Genomic DNA, 26,927 nt, shown 5'->3' on the forward strand with positions numbered 1-26,927 from the left:
TAAACAATACACAATCTAACAGTATACAATCTAGATGAAAAATAGCACCATTCAGGAATGTCCTGTCCTCAGTAAATGCTCTGAATTGGCATACTGGCATAACAGGGACATCTTCTGTTTCCTCGATTTAAAAGGTAGCTGAGTCTTGCTATTTTTGCTTCTTATTATTTTTATTTGGATTTTTGTCTTGATGAAGGCATCCATTTTCAATACATCATCTTATCATAATATTTCTTGTTTTTACACATCATTAGTTCAATTAGCTTCCCAAAACAAAAACATTTAGGTTCCTCTAATCTCCAAGCCTTTCTTATGATTGAATTTTCTCTAACTTTCATCAGTGAGGCCACACTCTGTAACACCCATAAGGATTTAACATCTATCGAAAGTGACAGAAGACAAATGCAAACTGTGGAAAAGTAGTCAATAAATCTCAAGTGAAGAAGACACTGAAAACAACCTACACATAAGAAAACCAAAAAAGCTCCCAAAACTTTATATTAAAAACTTCTTATTCAAAACTAACAAGCAAATGTAAAATAATAGTAACTTTCTAATTTTTGTTAGTATTTAATTTTCAGTCATTACTTTTTGTGTGATTCCAGTGACATCATTTGGAAGCATTAAAGTGAATGACTGGAATAACTCTTTGAATGGAAGGGTGTTTAAGCAGTTGGTAGAGCTAACTCCAAATCCAATTCTAAATACCACCCTTATCCAACCAGAAAACAAACACCACCTTCTCCGATCAATGTGTCTGATCAAATGGGGACGCGCTCCCCTCTAAGCAACACACTTGAAAAGTTAAATACTACATGCTGTCAAGGAAAGAATAAAGTACCTGTGGGCAGTTTGTAAGTAAAGCTACATTCATTGGCTAGCTTATTCAGTATTAGTTTTCTTAAAAATGTGTATATTCACAGCACTATGTTCATCTAAGCAAGCTTATATTGCCCTCCCAACATAAATTATAATTTGCATGAATGCCTTTGTGCATATATATATATACATATACAAAACAAAATTGATTTATTGATCAGGGTCATCAGTAATTGTCAGGCAGCATGTTGGAGTTTAACATATTGCTTACTTAGTTCATGCACACACACATGCAAATCAATAAACTGCATCTGTTAATATTACATATGTAAACCTCAATGTGTTTAAAGGTATGTACTCACACTTACGTACACATCCATAAAATAAAATGTGCAAACAGACAGTATATGAATAAGCATAAACATTTTAAAAAAAGTGTAATGTGTATTTGAATCCATGTATGAACAATACAGCTCTAACAGTATATGAAAACAGTTTGAAGACGGGTGTAAAAAGCACCTGTGACGAAAAATAAAAATCTATTTTTCCTCATTTTAAATGTTTGTTAAATGTTAATGCTGATATTCTACACCTTGGAAGATCATTTCTCTGCATGTGGAATTTCATGATAAAAAGCTTTAAAGTCACGGGTTTCTCGAGATAAACCCCACTGGCTTACTGATGCATGAATGCACTGAAATTGAATTACTGTACAACAGCAATTACTTTTAACAGCACAGTTATAATGAGAATCAGCTCCACAATGAACACCAGGTAGCTACGGTAGAAAGTTAATAAAATATTCTTTTATTTTTATTTTCCACTGTAGTGGTGGTAGTTACCTGAAAGAAAAATAATCCTTAACATTTGATTCACCATCTTAGAAGTAAATCAACAACCATTTTTATAGGATCCTCTTTTCTTGAAGAATGATACTATTGAAAATGAAAATTTAGCTACCTTGCTAATTAATTTTGGCTTTAAAAAAAATAAGTAAATCCCTAACAATTTATATATCATACTACTATTTTTCACTTCCCTCTTTTCTTTGCCTTTTTTTTTATTCCTATGACAGCATTAACTAGAAAAAAATAAAAACAGCGAATGAATAGTTTTAATTCTACCTCTTTTCTGCCACTAAGTTTCTTAAAATAGACCTTTGTCTGTAAGCACCATGCTATCGTGCTCTATTCTCTTCATTTTCCAATGACTGGAGACAGTCATGATACCTCCTAAAAATCTTAAAATAAAAAAACCTCACAGCTAACTTTACATTAAGTCTGAGCAAGCCCATTTCCCCTGACTGAAATCAGTAAAAGTCCAGGAAAGATGGCTGAAGAAATATCACAAGTGACATTGGACTGCACAATGCTTTCCAACTGATTACTTGGGTTTGGCTGTAAAATTAAACCTACTGTCAAACTATTCAGGAAATATTTCCACTTGTCCCACCTTATGGGCAATAAGACGTTTTTTCCCAATCAGAATGCCGTAGTTTTACCTCTGCATTTGCCAGTTATAACCAAAGGTAAGCGTTAACAATCTGGAATTAAAACCATTCGTCCACGGTATTAACACAAACCCTGTCACAAATATTTAAAAATGAGATTTGCAAATTGCCTGTCTGAAATTTCGTTAAGTAGAGCAGTGCTAGGAAAGAAACAGTTAAAAGGAATATCCTGATCTGACATAAATCTAATGTAAATAGTGAACACTGGGAGTAGGGGGAGTTGCTTGCAAGGGTTTCCATCAGTAAGTAGATGACAAAAGGTTACATAATTGGTTTAGCACTTTCAGTTTTCCATTTATTTTATGTATCTGACAGCACAAAAATAGGACATTCTGTGATAGGATAATTGCATAGTGAAGGGTAATTCAAATGGGATGAATATGATAAAATCACATTGAACCAACTAATCACTATGAAAAGCAATGAGACAAAGATAAAAATTCAACCAGACTATAAATGAGTAGGAGGGAGAAGAGAATCCAGTAGTGATTAGTACCTCAGAACAAGTTAATGTGTTTGAAAGTAGAAAGCAAAACAAAACAGAAAACAAAAAACAAAAAAAAAAAAAGCAAAAAAGAAAACAAAAAAAAAATGACCCTTCCATGCTATGCTATTTCTGTATCTCCTAATCTTTCTTGTTGACCTATTTCACAAATCAAACATTCTGTAGGACTGCAGCTTCCTGAAATGTTGTCAGATTTTGCTGCATATGCTAAAAGCTGAGAAAGTGCATTGATTAAAGTGCTTCATTTAAAAAGTGCTTTACTCTACACTATGGATTATGATCTACCTGTAGCTAATTCAACCAGTGGTCTGGAGTGACACGCATTTCTTCTCAATTGTTGCCCCACATTTCTAAGGCTGAATGATATTTAAGAATCATAGAATAGAATGGCCTAGGTTGAAAAGGACCACAATGATCACTGAGTTTCAACCCCCCTGCTATGTGCAGGGTCATCAACCATCGGACCAGGCTGCCCAGAGCCACATTCAGCCTGGCCTCCAGAGATGGGGCATCCACAACCTCCTTGGGCAGGAGTTGATCTTCATTTGCTACTTACCAGATATTAACCCCTAATCACCTAAAAGATTAATCTAATATCTAGGTTTCAGTGCTCAGAACATTTCCACTCAAAGTTTAGGTCAAAACTCTACCGTATTAGAGGCAGAATTCAGCACAGCTTTGTCTTACTGTAGAATAGGTCCTATATATGCTTTGCAATTCTCTTCTCACTTCTACAGGCATAAGAAAGTGAGCTGTAATGTGCCAAAGAAAGAATCTGGTCAAAACTTATCAGGACAAAAAATAGTAAATTGTAATAGTAAAAAAATAGTAAAATGTCAAATGGAACTCTTGCAGGTTTTGAACTTATTACCAGAGCGTGGGCAGTCACCCATTCCATCTCTGACTCCCACAAAGAACCACCTCAGATGAGCCCTGTCTTGTATTTCTGCAAAAAGTAACTTTCCTGAAAGATATGCTAGAGAAATTAACTTTAAAATGAAGCATCCCTGTTCAAACCAAGCTTCTAAACGCTTTTCCAAAGATGGAAACTGTCCTAAGAACATTCTAGATATCAGTCGGGCTATTTTGGCACTGAAGTTCGTTCAGATAGCACTATCCAAGTGCTTTAAGATTTACACAGAGCACAATAGCCTATATCGGTGCAGGAAGCTTTGGTTGCTTATTTTCCTCCCTGAGGAGTGGAAAAACTCCATCTATGTGAAGAGGCCAAAGCAGCTCTATACACTTCACCGCCATTGGAAAACATTCATTATAAAGCTGTAACTGAGAGAACAAGTGCTCTTCCCCGCAGAGCTCCACACCTATAGAAAAGGTGTTCTCTTCCACTCTACAGAGCTTGCTGTCACTTCTAGCTCTAGAGGATCACTGCTCTAACACTTTTGGACATTTTTACAACATCAGGGCACTGGTTTTCTCTAGAGAATACGGAAAACCATCCCTATATAATCAGTGTACCTCCGCAGGCAACTTGCAGGCTTCTGGAAGCTGTTGCATGTACCTTAAAGTGCAGTTTTCCCTCTGAAAAACAGAACATTAAAATGCCACTGTGGGGTTTCCATGTTTTTTGTCTTTCTTTGCTTCCCTGCCAAGTATGCTCAGTTTACAAGCTGAAATATGTTTTAGTTTGCTGCCAACCCAGAAAATTCAGCCTCTAAAAGAACACCAAATTCCTTCCTCCCTTTTGCACTAAAAATAAAAATGAAAGGCTGAATTGTATTTGCAGCTACGCAAATGGAATTCCCTTCCTTGGGTGATGCCTTTAGCTTCACAGTTTAGATGCTGAGACCTCCATCTCAACCGAACAGACATATGACCAAAAGCAAGGTAGATGACAGCACAAAGCATCACCACAGCAGACTGTCAGCTCATCAACACTGCTGATACAACAGGAACTACAGTTATAGGCAGCCACCTAAATTTCAAAGAATAATGTAAAATGAAGAGTAGAACAGGAATACCTGATATTCTGTAGGACAAGTGTTACAAAAAAAACAAACTACTCAGGCCTGCAGAAGTACATACAGTAGGTAGCTACTGTAGACTGTTGATAAGTTGCCTTTACAGCTATGTACTACTTACCACAAATAAAAGCATTTCAACTTTTTCTCGATTTGATCTAGAGGACAGCTATTGAAATCAGAAGTTTCTCCCAGTAATATTTTTGTACTAGAAAGCAATAATATGAAGTCTGCTTTGGTTTGATTATGTGAATTCTAATATAATAATGCACAACCATTTGTAACAGATACATTTTACCAAACACAAGTGATAGCTTACCAATCCATATGGGAAACAGGTAGTCCAAACCTTGCTACACACTTTTGTGTTTATCTATTGATGCTATAAAACATTTATATATGTTCTCTGGAGAACTGATTCTAAAAATACTTCCGCATCAAAAATACTTCTAAAAAAACTTTAGTGTTTCCATTTCATTTTCAACTGCTTGTACATCTTCCATAGCAGAGCCTAAATTCCATGCTTAGTTTGACATTAGAGAATGAAATATCAGACAGCTCTGCTGCTTACCCGCACAGCTTCAGACTTTTTATGAAACATTTCTTCCATATTCTTTGCTAACTTTTTCACAAGCTGAAGGCCGTCGATTTCTTCTATTGCAACGTCTTTCTCATATTCTTTGTATTTCTGAGGGAAGAAATGAGAAAAAAAAAAAAAAAGAGTTAAGGAAAAAATTATTCAAGGAACCAGTTGAAATTTTGACAACTAATGATTGGTTTCTTTTATGCTGTTGCTGATATTCTCTACTTATTTGATGTTTATTTGTTGACAGAATGCTGCTAGGCAGAAAGACACTGACATTCAGAAGAAACAATGGGGTTAGTATCAGAACTCTGCTAAGAAAATACAATAGAAATATTTATGCTATGCATAGTAGGAATATATTTTCCTTCACAACAGTTAAATTACCCCTCCAGACAACCAAACATCAAAATATTGAAGAAAAAAATCTCTGTATTCCATTCAAAAGTATTTTAAACCAATGATACACATATGTCTTCGCCATTTAGAAACCTCCTTCACCAATGAAGATCCTGCAAATATCTATTTTATGTGGTTTACAAAATCCTTAGATTAGGAATACTTACATTATAAGCATGTCTACATGTCCTTAACTTTCCTTGCAAGGAAAACCCGCCAACAAACCATGGAAATATGTGCCCTTATTTGAATGCAAAGCATCATTTGCACAATATGGGTGAGCATTAACTTATGGTCTCTTTCACAACATAACTCTTAGACTGAAAATACATTCAATTTTTATCCTCTTTATTTTCTGCAAAACAACCGTTTTTTTAATCAGTGTTTATAAGTGAACCTTGTAAGAATATAATGTACAAAAAAAAAAAAAAAAAAAAAAAAAAAGTGTAATATTCTCTGGAGCCAAATTTCAAGGTGTTTAATACAGAGACTGTTTCTCCTACTCACGTCACTCCACTATATTTTTACTCTAAGTGCCGAGACAGTAATACTAAGTAAATTCATGAAGAACATTTGCCTTTGCAATAATGATTTTCTCCAAAACATATGCAACATTAGAGAGAAGGAAGAATAAGGAGATAGAAGAAAAATAGCTTAAAAGCATCAGGATGAACATTTTAGTGATCAAAACAATGAACAAGGACCAGTCATGTCCTGGCAGGTGACAGAAGAAAGGAATTTACTGTAAGAGAATTCCTATGCATATTGTTCTCATTTCTTTCAATTAATTTTCAAGGCAAATGACACTTTGAACCAGCTTTAATCTGAATACTTATCTGTAAAAGCTTGCATGCATGTTTTGATAGGAAAATTTGATAAAATATCATTTGCAGACTATGCCATAAGAAGGTTAACAATATCATCAAAAATATTTAGGATATTGAATTTTCGTATTCTGTAATTTTCCTATTCCGGTAATTAATTTATTTACTTTTACATTGCTTCCTACTATGAGATTATTTTATTTCAGACTTTAATATTAATCTTGTAATATTTATGAAGCTTCAAGCAGACTGCCTGCATTTTGTTCTTTGGAGGAAAGCAGGATGATTTTTTTTTTCCCCTTTCTAGCCTTTTTTTTCCACATGCCTAAAAACATTTTTATTTCAACTCTGCAAGTCCACTACTAAATTCAGCTCAACTTCTATTATCCATTCTGAAATATAGATAGGTAGACATATAGGATAGCTTGGTGATTTGTCTAAAATAAATTAATCTTTTTTTGCGATTATTGGAGAAAACAATAGAATGCAGTAAACAACAGGGAGGTAAATATTACTGCAATGAAATGTGATAAAATGGACTAGATTAACAGTAAATTGAAAACACTCCCAGTTAATTAATGATCTCAAAGCCTGCTCATGTCCTACAGGATTAGAAGCTTTGGAGAATATAAAACAAGTGACAAAACGCACTGCTATGAACATCATATTTATTATGTCAACGGACTAAGTACAAATTTGACTCATTTATTTCAAGCTGCACAGGTCATGTTCAACATATCAGAGTCTGATAAAAACTGCTCCCTGCAGTATTGATCTTTGAATTCTTAGAAAGTATTCTAAAATACATCCCTTCAAGAGGCTGTTTTCAGGTCTCCAGTTGTATTGATTTAAGCTTTGCCGTTAAGTGGAGAAAATCAGATTATTCACTGCATTTGTTGGAAAATTACGTTTTAGAATGAAAGTCAACATTTTCTAGCCACAGAGAATTGCATCATATAGTATCTTAGGTTACTGAGGAAACATATTAAAAACTCAAATTTCTCAATTTTGAGTAACTTCTGTTATTTGATAATTAACAAGTCGTTTCCATTCAAAATAAGTGTGATACTACTCAGTACATTGATTCATTTTTCCCTAACTTAAAGCCAAAGTTCCAGCATTAAAAAAAAATATATAGGGGAAGAAAGAGATATTGTTTAAATTATAACAACAAAAGACCACACATCTTGCATAGTGCTCATCCAGCCAATTGTAGGAAAACTTAAAGAGCAATTGCAACAAGCCAGGAGTATTTACTTGATCTGCAAGACTTTGGCAACTGAGGTGTTTACTTAATATGTATTATATATTCAGAATTTCATTGCCATAAAAACAATTCTGTTATTTATTCAGCCATAAGTGGAAGGTTCAAAGACAGCAGAAATGATGTGGCCAGAAAGAATAGCATCTGGTTTTAGAATTCTTTTGCTCTAGTGACTGTTCATGGAGGGGAGAGGTGCCAGCTTCATTCGTGCATATCCATGAACCTCCTCTCAGTACTGAATGTTCTGGAAGATGGTAATTTTGTTTGAGTCTAGAAAGATGCTGACCAACAAAAGTATGAACACAAGAAATCTAAATCAAAGCAGATATGAAAAAACCAACACAATAAATCTGCAACAAAAAAAGTCATTAATAATGGATCCTCTTCCTCCCATCACTCCTACTGCTGTCTGATCTTCAGGGTTTCATAGTTTTCCTGACACTACAATTTAGAGTATACATTTGCTTTTAATTTAAATAAATTAGCTAAAACAACGCAGATGTTCACTCAAAATAAATTCAAACAAATTTTAAAATACAGTTATTTTATTTTAATGTAATCCTGAAAAAAACAATTGCAATTTTACTGGCACAGTCCTAAGGAAAAAACTACTGGGAAAATGCTGGTGGAAAATACTCAGCTTTTGGCCTGGGTTATCCTTTATATTGCTTAGTTGCAAACTACCTTCATATAGTCACTCTGAATAACTCTTCCAAACAATGTTTTAAATCAGCCATTTTCTCTCCTTTGTCAAAAATGTAAACTGTAAATAACTGATTTTTCCACAAAAATGTATCAAAAGTTAAAGTCATGGTTGGACATTTCTTTCGATAAGCAGTCTTCCAGTTGTCAAGAAGACTGAGCAGATACAACTAAGCAACTTCTGGTTTGTTTATTTTTGTTAGCAAAATCCACATTTGCTAAGAAATTCTCCACAGAGACATGAACATTCATCATTTGACACAGCAGACAAAAAATGAGTTATTTCTGCAATATCTGTTTTGCCACATCATTTCACATAAGTACCAGGCAAAGACAGACAGCACTTCACTGCCAGAACTTCTGATGCTATTCATGGATTTAGTTTAGGAATCTTTTTTGTTTTGTTTTCCTTCCTCCCCCCACTTGCATGGTAAGCATTCATCTAAAATCAGCATACCATAAAGGAGTCCACACGAAACACATGTCTGAATCACTTAATGCAATCCAAGCATTTGGCACTGAAGTATAACAAACGCCAAATAAACAATAACAACATTAATTATGATTTAAATTTAAAAAATACAGATTGAGTGAATAATGAGGAAAAGAAATACTCTCTTGCAGAAAGACAACTTCAGGAAGATACCACAGATCAGCTACAGTTTGAATTATTTTCTTCTGGGACAAATGTGATAATTGTGTTCCTGTTTGTATCTACCTATAAACTTTTATCAAAATCCAGATAATTGTGTTGTATGCCAAAACATTTCAAGTTACTAACAGGTTTGTAAGCAGCTCTCAGCATCACTCTTTGTACATGTGGGTGCTTTGAATACAGGCAGAACCATCTACGATGAAAAGTCCTCCACTCCCAGTGATCTTCAGAGGAGGCAAATATCACCACCATTCTGATTAAAGAAGTATATTTACTCAACGCCAACTCTATAATAAGCCTTCAAAAGCAATCTGTGTTGCATATTTAGGAATGGATATAAGCCTCTGAGAAGTATTCATAACTATATCTCACATATTTGTACATAATTATAAATGTGGCTATTTGAGATAGTGTTTTTGTCACGCATACATTGCAGGTTGATATATGAGTGCATTATTATTTTATAAAGGAAAAGCAGAACCAACATGCAAATGAAAGTTGAACGATACATTTCAATTGATCGCTTCCATGAAAAAAAATGTTTATTCGATGTCATTCATAAAAAACACAAACCAAAAACACATTCAGATGTTCAAGTCTCAAAACTTCAAATGTAAAATGAGATTATAGAAACACACACACAAAGCTCATATTGAATTTTCAATGTTTTCCTCATATAAGAATTTTTGAAATGCATGCTGTTAGCTCTACTGAACAAAATTTAAATGGCATTTATTCAGGGTGCTTTAAAACTCTTACTCATTTTTTAGTTATTTTGCTTTTAGTCATAAAACTCCAACCCCACCATTACTGTGGAGCAGACTGACAATGTAGTTGCACTATGTGCTGCCATTAATAATTCTATGGAGGACAGAGGAGATATGAACAGAGTGAGGCTTTTTACTATTAGCAAAATATGCTTCCTAGATTTTGAATCAAAACTAAGAATATAACTTGTCCTCAATGTGGGGAAGCTACAAGACAGTAAAATTTTAAAACAATGATCACGTTCAAATTGGTGAGACACAAACTTGGAGAGCTCAGGAAAGCTCAAATCCTCTGTCACTTGAGCTCTTGCAGTGCTCTTTCGTACTAGCACACAACCGCTCTGTATGTAAGAGTTCACAGAGCAATTTCCTGCAGATGATTTAAAAAAACAAAGCATAGTCTTTAAATCCTTCATTACAAGTGAGGGGTCACTAATTAAATACGTACTGTTTGAGTAACCCTGAATTTGAAGCCAATGAAATAGCAGTCTCCAGAATTATATGTGCATGAGTGTGGGAATCGGAGCATTTCCACTGAGCAGAAGGGTACTCAGATGGCACTACCACAGCAGAGACATCAACTACAGATGGTGCACTCCTTTGATAGACTCATCTGTGAATCTCTCCTCAGTAAAAGATTTCTGTATTTCTCCATTATTGCAATAATCTCAGGGTGGTGGTTTGGGGGGTTGTTTTTTCAGTTTTGTTTAAACAATATCGCTGTTAAGTTATTGCCTGCTCCTCCTCACTCTAAAATGAACTTGGTGGAGCAAGATTTAATGTCTTAACAAAACAAGCAATATTAGATTTGTCCTTACTTTGCAGCCAATGCCTGCTGAGAATTTATGAACAAAAACATTTTGGTTTAAAGCCTGTATAAGATTTGTCATTCACAGATCTCTGAATACTTTATAAAAGAAGGGCCTAACAACCTCAATTCTGTACATGAAAATATTGAGACAGATAAATTCAGCAACATGCCCAAAGTCCCACAACACTTTACAGCAACAAAGAGCTGCTCTCTTGGTTACTCTTCCAGTGCCCTGCCTGATAGACCACAGACAACATCATTAACTCCAGCTTGATCTATAAGGAAGTACGAGTCACAATGGCATATTTTTCCTTACCTTGACATTAAAGAACTCCTTGATAATTGGAAGTTTGTGTTACACCACATTACACACTCCTATTAACCTTTACTGAACCTCTTTGTGTTGATGAAATCCATCAGCAATGACCAGTGTGATGGCATACTCATTTTCTTTTCTACAGGGAAATCTTTATTCACTTCACCAAATGACTCCAAGGAACTCTACACCAGCCTGTTTTGTTCAACCTTTGTCACTTATGGTGAAACTCCTGCTACCTCAAACTCCAGTTTAGCCACTTCATAAAATAATGTACACTTTGAAATGCGAAGTATGGAAACATTTGTTGTACATTATTTTACTACAATCAGCTGCACAGAGTTATACATTTTACACAGTAACCAAAGATCAGCTTTCAGCTTACCTGGGAGATTTGTTATCACTGGAAGACTTGAAAAGTGTAGGTATTGTTTTTCTTGTTGTTGTTGTTGTTGTTTTAAAAGCCAGTTAAAAACAATCATTAAAAGCTGCTTTAGAAATTTATCTTGTAGGGCCTATTCTCGTAATTATATACACCTTCATTTTGTCTTAGAAGAGAATGTCAAGTCATCATTTAGCTCAAAAAAGGAACATTCTGAAACTGTTCTACAGACTTCTTTTTCCATAGATGTGCTCTTGAAAACCCACTGCAGTATTTCACATGAAATACTTAAAAACATGAAATAAAAAAAACATAGGTATAAATCTGAAGGACCACAGTATAACTCAGTGGGTATGTCATCCAAAGGAAAGCCACCACTTTCAGGTGAAAGCAACTATTAGGAGCACATACATCTCACCTGCTGCTCACAAAAGTCTGAAGAAGTATGAGAATGTGCCCTTTCATCTTGGACAGTTGATCTGAGTCACTGCTGATTGAGAAGCAGGGAACCTGATAACCTACTATTTACATCCATTTCTCAGCTGGGACAACATACTGAAACATTTTCTTTTGCACATCAAACTGCATCATCCTTCTCTGAAAGCCTTTATGGCTACCAGAAACAAGGACAACTAAAGAGATAGCTTGCTTTGTGCTGAAAGGTCACAAGACACATCTACAAGGTAATTCATTCAATCGGGCTTTTTTTATAGCATTTTTCTCATTATGCTTCCTTTTATCAGTGTGTCTGTCCATCTCCTTTTTGTTCCATTCTGGCAGACCTATGTCTGTCTCATCCGCAGGCACTGCTTTGGGTATCAGTATCCCCATATACATTTATTAGACAATGCCTATTTTCCACTCCAAAAAAACAAGTTAGATAGTCATCTCCTCACCTTCCATAGTTGCCCCTAAATTAGTTACAAAATAAAATGAGTGAGGAAGAAAGCAAGAGATTAAGGTGGAGTAAAGAGAAAAACAAAATGCACCCTGAAGAGAAATATTGCGTAACAAATCTCACACCTCATGGCAAGATGAAAAGGTGCCAGTCTTTTAAAATAGCTAGGGGTAATTTTTTCCTCAGGAAAACAAAACAAAACAAAAACATGCAATTTCAACTCCTTGGGAAACTGAAAATCTGCTCATGATTTGCAATGCTTTCTGGAGCTAGCATTCATCTGCTCAGATAATACTTTTAAACCTTTACTCTTTGTATTATGTGGTACCTTTGACATTAACTTCTAAACAGGTTTTAATTCGTTGACTGTCCCTATGAAGGACATGGCATTGATTGCTGCTGCAATATCTCATCATTGCACTTTTCTGTATCCACGTGATAAAAGTATTTACATTGATTTTGGTTTTTTAGACAGATACCAGAACACTATATATCAAAGTGGACTCTCCTAATTACAACAGAGAAAGTCACTTCTGAATAGCTGAACCCTGGCATCCCAATTTAGGCTTCCAATTTTTCACTATAATTACTGAAGATGAAAAATGATTTCCTTCACAAAAATTTAAACTCCTCTCTGTTGTATCAAAGCCAGCAATGCCAATATGTTCTCAGACTCTCTGAAAACTTGACCACCTCCATCTTGTCTCTATGCTGATGTCCTGAAAAGAATTTATCAGGCTAACCATAAAAATTAAGAATTTGGAAACCCGAAGTATTGCACTTGGCACTGCCTGGAAGTGTGAAAGCACATTTGTTTTCTTGCATCACAAGCACTACATGACAACGATGCTCTGCACTTTCCTGTGTGATTTTCAGTCACTTGTAAAAGTTCCCAAGAAACTGCACAGGATGAGTAACTTTTCTGTATATTTAGTCTAGAAGGGCATATTCACAATGATTTCTTTCAAAGCTCCACAACTAAACGTAAATACGCAATAAAAATGAAGAGTTCGACTGTTAAACAATTCCCAATCCAACATATAATAAATACCTTTGAAAGATTGTTATGTGATACTAGTCAATCTGTACAACAGATCTTGCCCACATCTTTATTCTCTTTGACCATTTAGCTATACTGCACACTTTGTTAAAGTGAAATCTGATGTATTTGTAGGATCATGAAGGCTGCAAAAGACGTCTAAGACCATCTAGTCCAACTGTCAACCCATCAGCACAATATCCAGTAACCCATGTTGTTCACTGTCCAATCTACACATTTCTCAAACACCTCCAGGTACAGTGACTCCTCTGCCACCTCTCTGGGCAGCCACCCTACCCCAAGCCTGTCACATTGGATGGGTTCCTCATGAGTAAAGTGCAGGATGCTGCACTTGTTCTTGTTGAACCAAGTTGAACCTCACATGAAGTGTGAGGGACATTCATTTTATTTACAGCATTTTCTATGTACTGTGCTTTCTACATACAGTTAATTCAATACCACAAGCACAAGCATGGAAATGCTTACCAAGGTTTTGACTGGTTCTTGTAGAACTAGAAAATGTTCCTGTAATTTAGGAACTCATTAGTGATAGTGTTCATCTTGCCAAAAATAAACAGTGTGTTACATGTAGGTTATTGACATAATAAAACATTTAACACAAGAGCCTATAATAGAACGCATGAACTAACATTTATCAAAAGACACTGAGCTTTTGTACTAAAAAGTATCCAGCAAGAGCTCCGTTTTGCTTGTCAGTGGATCACTATTGATGATAATGTGCCTAAGAATTAAAGATGTATCAATTTGCATAGCAGAGAACAGAAGCCGTGAATAATAGCCAAATCAATACTATGAAGTCATAAAGAATACAGTGTGCTCTCCTGTTTGTAATTAATTTATTTTTTCTCCTTTCATACACAAGAGAAACTTAATAAAGGAACATTTTAATCACATTAAAGTTTCTAATTAGAAAGAGAACACATAGTGGTATCTCTCTACCATATTTTTTCTGTTCATATGCTTAAAGCACTTAAAGTATTACTTTGTTTGCACACATCTACAGAAAACAGCTTGTGTTTTAGGAACATATGCGTATACTGAGTGATGTTTTGCAGTACAACCACTTGAGTGCTTGTTTCCTTAAATACAGTATCTTCTTCTAGTGAGGATGTTCATTATCATAAACAAGTGACGATGTCTACAGTCACATTTCTGCAACAAATACTCTACTGGAAACAGATGTATAGACATAGTTTAAGCATGATTTGGTTCATTATAATGCAACAGAAAGCCTTAGCACTGAGAAATTATATTCACTTACATTGAGGCTTAGCTTGTCCTATTCAGCTCCACTGGTTAATGAAATAATGTCTATTTTAAAATTAAAAAGAACAGGTTTAAGTGATCAGCATCTAGCAGTGGCAATCTCTCTTTGTAAGGAAAGAAGTGGTCCCGTTATTTCAAGAGACTTTCCCTAGGCCGGCCAGCCTCTGCAAGAGCAAACAAGATAAAACTCCTGGTTCTCTGGCTTTAAAAATACTTTTATTATATTCTGAGAAGCAGAGTTTTAACAGCCATTTTGTTGGAATTCCATTAAGTATTATTTTTGCACAAACCAAACTTTAAAACTTAAACTGCCATTAATGTGTTCATAAAGACAAAGAAATTAAAATTTCCATTGTTAAGATACGTCTCCATGACAATATTCAGCAAACTGCAGTCAGCAATCCATTACTACTTCATTGCTTGATAGAAATATTCTTTTCCCACAACTGCCTAGCCCTCAGAACCCGGAAACCACCAGAATTGCATGAGCTGACTAGTCAATCTATTGATAAATTCCTCCCTGCTCACCGCAAAGCACTGACCCTGGTGAACTGCATTCACATCTCTTAGACAGCAGTAATTAACATACGCTTAAGTTAAAATCACAGGGCTCCTACTGAAGCAGGCAGAATAAGCCAGGTACTTAAAGCCATCTACTTATCACTGAGGTTGCCAGTGGCCACTTACAGCTTTCAGCAATTTTATTAAAGTAATATCAAACTCAAAAATCTTTAAGACTTAGCTAGACCTTTGGTTGTTTACCAGCAACTCTGTAAAAGATTCATAAATGAGGGTCCTCAGCTTTCTGAAATAGCTTTTCTGTCTAAGAAATAATGCATATAGCCAAGGGCAAGATCATCTTTTAATTTCCAACATCAGATTTTATCATACTAACTAATGAGAAGGTAAAATATTTAAATTCTTGTCAAATTACATTCGGCAATAAATAAATTCTGAACTGATTTGCAGGTTTCTTTCTTTCACAAAAATACAATTTGTCCCTTATTGCTATGAACACACATAAAACATTGTGCATCAATAAAATATAATTGTGGCAACTGGACACTGTTTGCATTTGGAGGTAGAACAGAGCATGTGCTGCGTGCACAGGACTGCCAGAGGCATACATCTGTTTGTGCAGTTCTAGTTCAGTAGTTTAAGGAATGAAGTATCACCTCATTACAGAACTGCCATGTATGAGTGAATTTGTGGAGCTTGCCCTCCTCACAGTCAGACAGTTCTAATCTCCTCGCAAACCGCAGTGGCAGCACAGAGATGAAGTGTTAAGCTTATCGGGCCTCATCTGTACCATCACCTACTTAGTTAAACCCTGGCCATCCATTTCACTGTCATTTCTTTGTTCCAGAGGTGCCTGAATGCATAATAGCCAATACCCAAAGATACAAGATACCTTTAAGCCTTTCTAAGATCACTAGCATTATTTTTTTTCAAAGCCAAACTGAAAGCGATCCACTAGCACCATTTTATCCACTGGTTGGACTACCTGCTTTTCTTATACTAGATTCTACCTTGTACTGTCACTACATATTCCATTACTAAAAAACTGTTCATGTACTGCAAATTAACTTTCAATATTTGCACGAAATTCTTACCTTTGAAAAAGCCTGTGTTATTATGGCAGTATCACAGTTGGAAAGGGTTCTGTAAATGCAAATTTTATGTCATAATAAAGACAACCTTGGACTCACCACTGTTTTGGGGAATCACCAAGCAAATCAACAAGGAGCTCCATTTCAGTCAAAAAATAGTCAAAAAAATTTAAAAAAAAAATTAAAAAGGCACTGAAAGAATGCTGCCTTTGATTTGTTCAAAATAAATTTCTCATTTTTCACATTTCTTTTTAGCAACACAATTCTGTTTTCAAGATCAAGATACCTCATGGATCTTAATTTCAGGAATAAGATCCAAAAATTTACATACATGGAGCAGTATTTCTATCATCAGCTAAAGGAGCCTTTTCCTGTCTTCCAGTCACTGTCGAAGGATAAAACAGTTGCCCACCATATTTTCTTCTAGAGTAGCAGGGCTAATGCAGCTTCAAGATTACTGTCACAGGTACTGCTGAGATGCACATTAGGAGACAGTGATATCTGAGAGCTATAGACAGGAATAGGGAGAAGACTTTGTACAGATGTGCTTGGTTTCAGTGTTGCTGGGAATGTGCAAGCAGTATGTTTCTTCTCCCCAAATGGGCTTACATAACATTTTCATATATAATCTACACCAAAAGTCATCTAAAGGGATTTTTTAAACGGAAAATGATCTTTTGCAGGCAAAGGCTGCATGCAATACTTTTCTATTTTATAATCAACAAAACCTGTAGGGATTTCTGAGTGTTATCAATACCATAAAGGTACCAATGATGCCATCTTACGTCTCTAGATGCCTCTAGAACACACTGAGCAGGCCTATGTTGAAAGGTGCTGTAGATAAAATTGGAATGTTTTCTGGTCTTAAAATAAAACAAACAAAAACAGACTAAAAATCACTGTTCATAGTAAGAAATTTGGTTTTGGCTCATTCTTCAAAGTTTTCCTGTTCCAACTGGAGATTAAGAGTCAAAGCACAAGAACACTGCCAATCACTTCATCGCTAGCTTCTTGCAAGTGAGGAAAATAGAATTATACATTTATGGGAGAGACAAAGAAGGAAGGTACATTTATTGCAGGAAATCAGATAATTTTGCAGTAACAGCTTACATTAAAGGATGCTGATTTGATTCCTGTAAACTCTACAGCTTTCTGTCAATACTGCATCCTTCAAAAAGTCAAAGCGTGAAAATATTCCATTCACTCCAGCCCATTTACATTTTTACTTCAAATGAAAAGTTTTGGCAATAGACTTAGAGGAGACATGGTTGATGGAAGTTTGTTCGCAATAAGAAGTATGCAATTTAATGAACCCACTTGGTTAAGTAAGTAGAAATTGTTCAGGTGTCACAAAAAGTGAAATAGTATGGAATCTGCAAAAAGCCAACAGTGCCCCAGTAAGAAGCCGTTGTTACTGAAGATGATGGACCAGAAATTGAATAATGTTGGATATTCAAACTCTGGTAGTTAGTATTACATAAAAACACAAGTTTTTAGCAAACTAATTTTTTATCTTATGTTCAAGCTTTCCTGTAAAAGGTAACTATTGGTTACAGAATTACAACTCTTTGATGACTCTGATAGCTGGGAAAATATTTTCCACTACATTTTGTGATCTTCTGCCATAAAAGACTGAGCATACCAAAGTCACCAGGTATATATTACTGAAGAGTGACGCATTTCCCCACAAACTTTTATTCCTCAATTAGTGGCTACAAAATCACCCAACCTCTATCTCTTCTGGTGAGCCATTAACTTCCCACTAAGAATACCAGCACTAGACTATTATTTTCTCCCCATCTGGTTCTGTTGACCCAGTGTCTAAGATTACCCTCTGGAAAAGAAAAGCCACAGGACTAGAACACAGCATGTTTCTGAGAGGCCCTCACAGAAGTCTCTGGTTACTGTGGGATGACAAGAGAAATGCCAAAGCACACAGCAGCACAGCTGACAGGAAAATAATGTCCCCAACAACTGTTCCTGGATATTTTACTGTTATTGCTTCTGTAACCCTCAACTCTTTGTTCCATTAATTAGCACGCAGCGGCTATAATCCTCCCAGAAAAAGTCTTTGTTCCCAGATAATAATTTAACTAACAAGCAGAAACATTTTACACATTTAATAACAACAAATGAGTCAAGATCACCATCAGCTCGTCATCTTTGACTTTGCCTGGAATTCTTTCTAACACAGTTCCCAAATGATACTTTTTACTATAACTACACACAAAAAGATAAGTAAATTTAGAAAAGAAATCCCCTTCCCATGACTCCTGGAACCAAACTTCTGCAGGTAGTCCGTGAAGAGCTGTTCTGGTTCCAGAAACTGAGATTCATTCAAGGGGTTTTGTTGTTCTTTTAGCTGGGTGTACATGGACAAAAAGAGTCCCCTATTTTGCACATTTTTCTTAGAGACAAAGAAGAAGCATTTGCCAAGTGGCAATTGGGAAAAAAACTCATCTAAGCACTCCAGCAGTCTTCCCAGCACTGCAGCTTTCTTCTCACAGAATTACTTTAACTTCCATCTTCATTTCCTCATTCATAAAATAAAGCAGTCTGACAGGAATAACTTGATGCCAAAATTACTATCATTCTTGTATTGAAAGGGTGTATAAACATTTAAAAGATATTATTCATTCACTCGGTAAAATATTTACAAAGATCTGATGATATTTAAACTTAATGTCTCCTGAAACAGTTTAAGATGACCCAGTGCTAGAATATATTAAAAAAATAAACTGAAAATAAATGAATAAATAGTCAAAAAGTTAAACTTATTTCTGTCTCAGTAGGATATTGTAACAGTATAACTAACAGACCAAACCTTTGAAGGTATATCTGAAAATCAAGATTCCTCAAAAACACCTTGGTAATAAAAAGAGCAGATTTTTTTTCTAAACAACACATACTCATTAGGTATACAGCCTTTTAGACTTAACATTTCTGTTTTGCTCCCAGTCATTTGTAGCAGGTATGTTTAGTCTCCTAATTACTTATTGGTCTTGTGTTTATCAGTCCTGACTTGTCACCTTGAATTGCCAAAAAAAAAAAAAAAAAAAAAAAAAAAACCCTCACATTATTCCACATTTATTTTCGACAGTTTTAATTTAAGGAAATCAGTATTTTGCACTATAATAAAGCACCTTCTAGACAGGCAGCAAATCCTTATGCTTCATTTTTCACCTGTGCACAGGGCTTTGAATTCTTTAAAATGTGGACTACAATATAAATCAAGCCTGATACTCACTGTTCTGCTACAGAGGCTTTAAATTTTACAATACTGAACTACCACATTATTAGTTCAGCCTTCATTTAACATATATTTCTTCATTCTATTTATTTCAAAACTATGCTTTGTAACAGTTCTGGGAAAAACAAGATCTATATAATTTTAAGCAATGTACCATAAGTGAACAGAAGAAAGGAAATCTCACTGACAGTATAAGAAATCTCACTAGCTAAATTTAAAGGCATTTTGGGAAGAAAAAAAAAAAAAAAAAAAAAAAAAACCAGTTATTTTACCAAAAATCACTTATTTTGCTTCACTGTCAAGAAAACTTCCCAGAAGCAGTTTCAAATCCCCTCTTTCTGAGGGCAGTGATGGAAAATACAAGTCACAGGGACTTGGGTTTTGCAGTAAAATTAGCATAAGTGAAATTTGGAGTTATAATAACGGCTATATTCTTAGAGAAAGAATGGTCTGGTGGTTGAGAGATTAACCTTGGGCTCAAAAGAATTGGGCTCAATTCCCAGATCTGCCACAGAGTTCTTCACAACCTTGAACTGGTCATTTAATTCCTATGTTCTCAAGATATTAAACAAAGTTGATAATATTTCCGTAATTAGTTTCCACCTTGCTTTTACAGGTATCAGTCCTGCAGATCAGATAGAAAAAAAGATTTATACAAAATCCAGTACTTCAATCCCAAGAACAATTTCTGTCAGGATTGGGAATTAGTTTCTGTTCTGAAGACTTGCCAGCAGTCTTCGTTTGCACTGTGTAATCTCAAGCATCATCGTAAACCCTAGGAATTCCAGTAATAGATACAGTGAACAACTGCACTGCAGCTTAACCACTATTCCTGCAATAAAGTTTATGCCATATACAGTGTATGTGCATGAAAGGCAAAGGTTTATTAAAGCAATTGCTTAAAAACCTACCTAGTTACCTTCAAACATAAAAATTCAAAAGACAAATAGTGGTTATTTTAAATCCATTACTGCATATTCAGAGCTCTGTGTATATATCTGAAAAGTGAAAGAAATATGGAATTTTGGGTAAAAGCTGAAACGAATGGCATAAAATGTACTTTGCACAATTTACATGCAAGGAAGATTTACAGCAACACTTCTTAAGTAGCAATAGCACAAAATACCTGTCATTCTGAAGTACGGCGATACATTCAGACAAATATGAGAAATGCACTGTGTTTATCTACCATGAAATGTTTATGCACATAATCTATTACTCAGTTTGTAAAAATAGTTATCCACTCCTCAAGCACATGGTAAATAACTATCATGAAGCATCACAAGGTCTTTATATCACTTAAAAATAAAAACAGCAATTTTAAACATAAATGCTCTATTTTTTTTTCGCTTCCCTCCAAGAAGGAACTTGAAACAATTGCATAGCATGAAAATACCAACCACTATTGTAAAACTGCAGAAGAAATAGAGGCTCAATTAATTGCAATTAGAATCACAAAACACTTATTCTCTATTTGGACTCTGTAAAATCAAGAATATATCAAGCTAAAAGCTTTTATCAAGCACAGTGTCAAAAGACTTTAAGCTGACTGACAAGTAATCACATTTTAGATATTTCAAAAACACATTTAAAACATGTTAGTTATAGCTTAGATTTTAGTTTTCAGTAGTCTGAACACTGAAAATAAGAGGTATTTCTGTTCCTATTCATAAGGTTAAAAGATAAAAATAAATGGGAGAGGTAAGAAGTGGGGCACTGCCATAAGAGAGAAAGATGTATAGAGAGACAATTGACAGTGGGAATGGAGGTGAGATTCACATGTTGAGAAACAAAAGAAAATCACTTGAATTTGCAATTATTGACCTTGCACTGGAATTAATTCCTCTTCTGGGGTCCAGCGATGGAGCAATGCAAACCACTCGAGCTTCACATTTGAAGGGTATGTCATCAACAGAAGTCCACAGTGGAATTATGGGTCTGTAATTCAGTGTTCTCACTATTTATTCTATACATTATGGTTGCCTGGATTTCATTTGCACAGAACAAGTGCTTTTGCACTCATTACCCCTGACCATTCTGTACTTGCATAAATCATTTTTTTTTTCCTACAGTGAACTATGGAATCCATCCTAGTGGAGAAACAACAAAACCTAACTGCATAAGCAATTTTCTTGTATGTCAGATTTTTCCAGTCCAAAAATAATACAGAAAGCTCTACACAAACTGTTCACTTTTCCAACAGTTTCCCACTTAGAAATACAAAATGTCCAGCTTCACCCAATTTCTTGGAAATGATCACAAAAGTAAACCAAAAATAAGGGCAAAATCTTCATCTATTCTTTCAAAATAAGCCACAGTGTTAAAGAAACTGTGCCTTTTTATTAACCATAGATAAAATCCTCTGTGAGAAAGAGGTACAGAGGTAAAGCTAATGTTATTAAAATAGATTGAAAAAATCCCAACTTTACCAGCTTCATAATACTAACATAGAGAAGAGAAAGAGGAATAAATTAAAAAAATATTTAATTAGCAAAAAAAAGAAAAAAGAAAAAAAAAAAAAGAACTATTGAAGGTAGGAGCAGATTGGAGCTGGTTTTGTGGCTGTATTTTTCTTTCTTTTTTTTTTAAGGTGAAGAAAATTTTATTGCTGAATGCATTAGAAGTAAGAATTGTAAATCACTTTAAGCTCAAAAAGATTTGAATACAGCAGCTGATACACTCCTGCAAACCCTCCTTCACCTCCATGATCAAAGCAACAGCGCAGCTCCTGCCTGCGCTAACAGCACTCACAGGAGCAGGGGCTGCCACACAGAGCTTCAGTTTAAACGTACACATAGACAGCATGAAAGAAGGAGTTTGAAAAGCTGTTAAAGTAGTTTGAAATACAAGAACCCATAATTCAAACATAGTGAGTATCAGGCTTATATGCAATACAAATACAATACAAAGAACAAAATACTGCTGTAACTAAAGAAAGGGAACCCCCAGACCTGCAGAACAGCACTTGACAGAGGGATAACAGAAACATTTATCTTGATCATATTTGCTAAAAACTTACATTTTATCTACCACTTTCAAAGACTTCACCTACTACAGCCTATGGAAAAGATGAGAGGATTCAAGATTCCGTTTGCCTGCAATAACCCACAATTATTCTCCCATGTCTCACAACTGGAGGAGAATTCAGTACTTTTGCTGCTGGGGCTGAAGATGTACTAAATAGTATCTTGACTGGATTGCTACCACCAATTTCTATTAATCTGAAAATCAAGTGCAGTAGGATTCCCCAATTACATTTATAGATAGCATTTGTACTTTATTTAATCAAAAACAAAATCAGTTTTGGCACTATTTTAAGGGCTAATCCATAAACAAGGAAACTTTTTTTCCCCACGACTTGATAGTGTAATTCCCTCCTTGTGGCTCCATTGCACTGAATATTACTTGGGTACTGCAGGTATGGAGTGTATCAAAACAGTCCCTTGCTTTAAAAACCCGTGACAAGACAGATTAATTCTTCCATATAATTCTAGCTTGAAAATTCAATCATCTGCACATAGGCAATCATCTATTTTTATATATGGATTATTGATCCAGACCCAAATAAGTGACTGCATTTTACTGTGACAATTTGGTACTGTGCTCTGCTCAATAAATCCACCACTGAAAAATTTGTGTTGGAAACAAGTTCCCACACATGCACAATGGCTTCTTTTCAAAACATAACAACCAGGTTCATTTCCACATTTAGTTTGTTTATATATTTCCTCAAATTTCCAGTGTAAATTGTCCATATCATGCTGTAAGCCTTCATGTTTTCCACTCCTAAAAAGGAGAAATGCTTAAGTCCTGGGTTTGGATCATTTTTAATACTGCAGATACATAATACATAACTATTTTAGAATCTGCTGCACTATTTCCAGCTCGGAGAAAGTATATGAAAGAATTCAAAATTTCTGCTCAACTTAGGAGCAGAACACTGGGGTAAATGCAAATCAATTAAATCCAGCAGTATGCAGTGGTAAATTGCTTTGTTCACCCTACATGTGCTCTCAGCTCCTGACACATCATCAACCGTCTGTTAATTGCAGTGCAGGAGAACAAACCAGTTTTCCAGCATCAAGCTGAAGGTGTTCCCTTTGAGTATATGGAACTATCCAGGCATACGTGACCTGCTGGGATACCATGAAAGACCATACGAAGTGGAGGCACCTCCTCCTCTTACAGCACAGCATGCTGCAACCTTTGATGGGATCCTAGAGCAAACCAGTGCACACAGTTCATCCTGCAAGGAACAAGTTGGTTGCTCACTAAGACAACCAAAAAATAACATTCTGGAACAGACTGGGGAGCAGCTTAAATTCATAGTGTAGGCAGTCCAGTGGATTATAGCAGACTAGCATGTTCAACTACTCCAGCACGCTTCTCTGCTTTTCAAACCTAAGTCATCTTAGCTTTATTCCCAAAATGTGCTAAGAAGAAAGGTATGGAGAAATGAAACATTAATCTTCTTTATGCACTGAACTCGATGCAGCCGAGCAATTCTCAGCTGACAGTGGATATTCTGTGGCCAAGGCAGATGAGTAACCAGTGCCCCCATGACAGGTATGGCGGCAATGAAAGCAGAATACAGAGCCGTATTTCAAACAAGTTTTACTCACATAATGCATCATGTGCATATACATTTATCTGTATTTCAGCTTGACAAATTAAAAAAATCCTTCCCTCCCCTGCTTTTCTCTATGCATTCTGCATGTCTCCCTCACCTGTATTAAAACATGAGTAAGGAAATAAACTAAAATTTCTGAGAAACTAATATATACACACAGGCATGCAGGGCTTTCATTTATTTGTTTTAGAATAAGTGTTTTCCATCTCAGAAATGGACAAATAAAATCCTCAAATCTGCTAATCAGATCAAAGCACAGAGCACTCGCTGTTTCAAATACAGATGGAGACAAATTTCTGGTTTAAAAGGCAGCGTTAGGTTTATTTTTAATAAGACACTCAAGTTTCATAATGGTACCAGATCCAGACTGTCAATAACCACAAAAAAAAAAACCCTCTGTCAAAGTGTTTCCCACTCAACAGTACTCAGCTTTGTGTTTTTCTATATAGCCACTTCCTTCCTTTATTTTTTAAAAGCATCTCTCTGCAGTAGGCAGCCAGGCAGGCAAGGAGGGGGCACTTCCACTCCGCTCTGTGTATCAAAGTGCAGAATGGACTGCAGCACTACCATAGCAGGAAAAAAGTCAAGGCACACCTGCCTAGCTCTCACACAGATTCCTTGATTTGTCAGTTTGCTCCGGAAATTACAGAAAATAATCAGCACCTCAATTTTATTTTCATATTTTATCATCACTGCAACCACATTTTTAAAAGATATGTAGCTTTCACTGCAATAGAGGTCTGAAGAGTTAATTAAATTAAGAATCAATGACTGTATACTGACAACAAGCTGAGTCTTACCACATGAAAAATAAATGTTTTCTTGGTAGTATTTTTGTTAAAACTAGCTACAAGTGGATTTTTTGTTTTTATTTTTATTTTTTTTACACACAAATAGCCATTAACTAAATGGAATACTGATTTCAAGCAATAAATAGTCATAATAATGGCAACAGTAATAGTACCAGACAAAGCTTACCATTATTCCTTTATAATGCCTAAATTTGTCTTGACTTTCAGTTCTTAAAGTACCACTGCCAGTGATCACTTAAACAGTATATATCAAAATTAAGTAGTGAACAATTCTTTATTATAAAAGAGTATCCAACTAAAAAATAGAGATATACTGTCAGACATACAAACAGTCAGGAAACCCCACCTAAAAGAGAAATTAGAAGCAGTGCACTAGCTGTGCAGTGTGGCTCAAACACATGGCTATCAGAAGTAAATGTTTCAAAGACATTAAACACAAAAACTCGTTTCTGCCTTTCAGAAATGGAAAGCATTGCTTGAAATTCAACCAGTCTCTGCAATTTTTTTTTTTTTTTGTCTCAGGTAAAGCTGTCCAGAGCGAAGATAAATAGTTATTATCTATATCTCTAGGGCAACAATCTACTGAAGTAAGCTTGGTCCAACGTGCCTATTATTCTGCCCTGCGACCATCTCTGCTCTGGCCTCTAAGGACAAACCAATCCTTTGATTTCCTTTCCCTACTTTGTGTAGCCGATATTTCTTTCTTACAAAAAACTGCAATTGTAAGACATTTATCAAACACGCCCTTGAATTTCTTCTCCTTACCATTTAATAAAACAAGCTAAAGATCAATACATGTAGAAACAATCTTAGAACTATAAGAAACTGAGAGTGCATTATACAGTAGATAAAATAAAACCTGAGCATTCACACATCACATACCTCAACAGTAACAAAACAGACAGGATCATGGTAATTAAGGAGCAGAGAGGTCGATAGAATGCCTGCTGTACTTTGGATGGTCATCAGGAAGCTGGGCTATCAGTTTCTGACCTAGAGAAGTCTGATTGTTTGTTAACTCAGCATAACCTACCTTAAGGAAAGAACTTTATTCTGTACTTAGCCTATAGATGAGTTCAAGATTTCAGTGTGTTCTTTGCAAAAAGCAGTTTCAAGGAAACAGTCCTTGAAATTCAGCATAATTGAAAACAATAACCTTCAAAAAGGAAAACTGATTAGGTATATGTTTTTTTTGCTCTTTTTGATTGTTTGATTGGTTTTTATAATTTCTTAATTTATAGAAGCACAACAGTATTTTCTTTTTATCCCTGTCTGTTTAGAAGAAAGCACAAATTTTGATAGATCTACAACTAAAATTACATAACAAAATCAAATTTATAATTCCAAGCATAAGCAGCTTGGTGCCACTCTCGGGGCACAGGACCTCAGCTGCTCTCAGAACACGTTTGGTCTCACTGGTGCTCCTCACTGCCATTTCCACAATGTAGAACTTCCCAACCTAACTCAGATACAGGTTTCAATCAGCTACCAAAAAAAAAAAAAAAAAAAAGAAACATGAACAAGGGGTACACTGACCTGAATGCTTCCTACAAAAGACAATGGGAACAGGATTTGGATGGGACAAAGTAAGGCCAGATTAGATGACATCCTTTGGTGAAGTTATGGAATCTGCCAGGACACACTGCAGATACTGTGAGATCACCAGCACTGAAGAGTATTGGTGCTGACTGCATCAGGATTGTGCTACATTTCAACACTATTGCCCATCACCAACACATACAGCGTGACAGATGTTGAAGCACGTGGCACAGGGAACAGAAGAGGCCTCATGGGATCTGTATGATAGAAGTTACTGAGTACCACTCAGGTCTCTGAAAAGCTTTGCTGGGCAAGACCTGTTTAGTGATAATCTTTGAAAAACAAA

The 26,927-nt window shown here is 35.5% G+C and overlaps 1 protein-coding gene across 1 annotated transcript in view; it reads right to left on the minus strand.

The window, feature by feature from the left end:
- The window catches only part of CACNA2D3 (calcium voltage-gated channel auxiliary subunit alpha2delta 3), a 397,031-nt gene that overhangs the window by 308,070 nt on the left and 62,034 nt on the right, over positions 1 to 26,927 (minus strand). Inside the window, exon 3 of the mRNA XM_042823539.1 lies at positions 5,385 to 5,501. Within this exon, the coding sequence (XP_042679473.1) occupies positions 5,385 to 5,501 (117 nt within the window). The remainder of the gene's footprint in view (positions 1 to 5,384; positions 5,502 to 26,927) is intronic.

The sequence above is a fragment of the Centrocercus urophasianus genome, unplaced genomic scaffold (assembly GCF_019232065.1).
Source record: "Centrocercus urophasianus isolate 14NV4802_14NV808 unplaced genomic scaffold, USGS_Curo_1.0 seq_22, whole genome shotgun sequence".
In the NCBI taxonomy this organism is placed as follows: domain Eukaryota; kingdom Metazoa; phylum Chordata; class Aves; order Galliformes; family Phasianidae; genus Centrocercus; species Centrocercus urophasianus.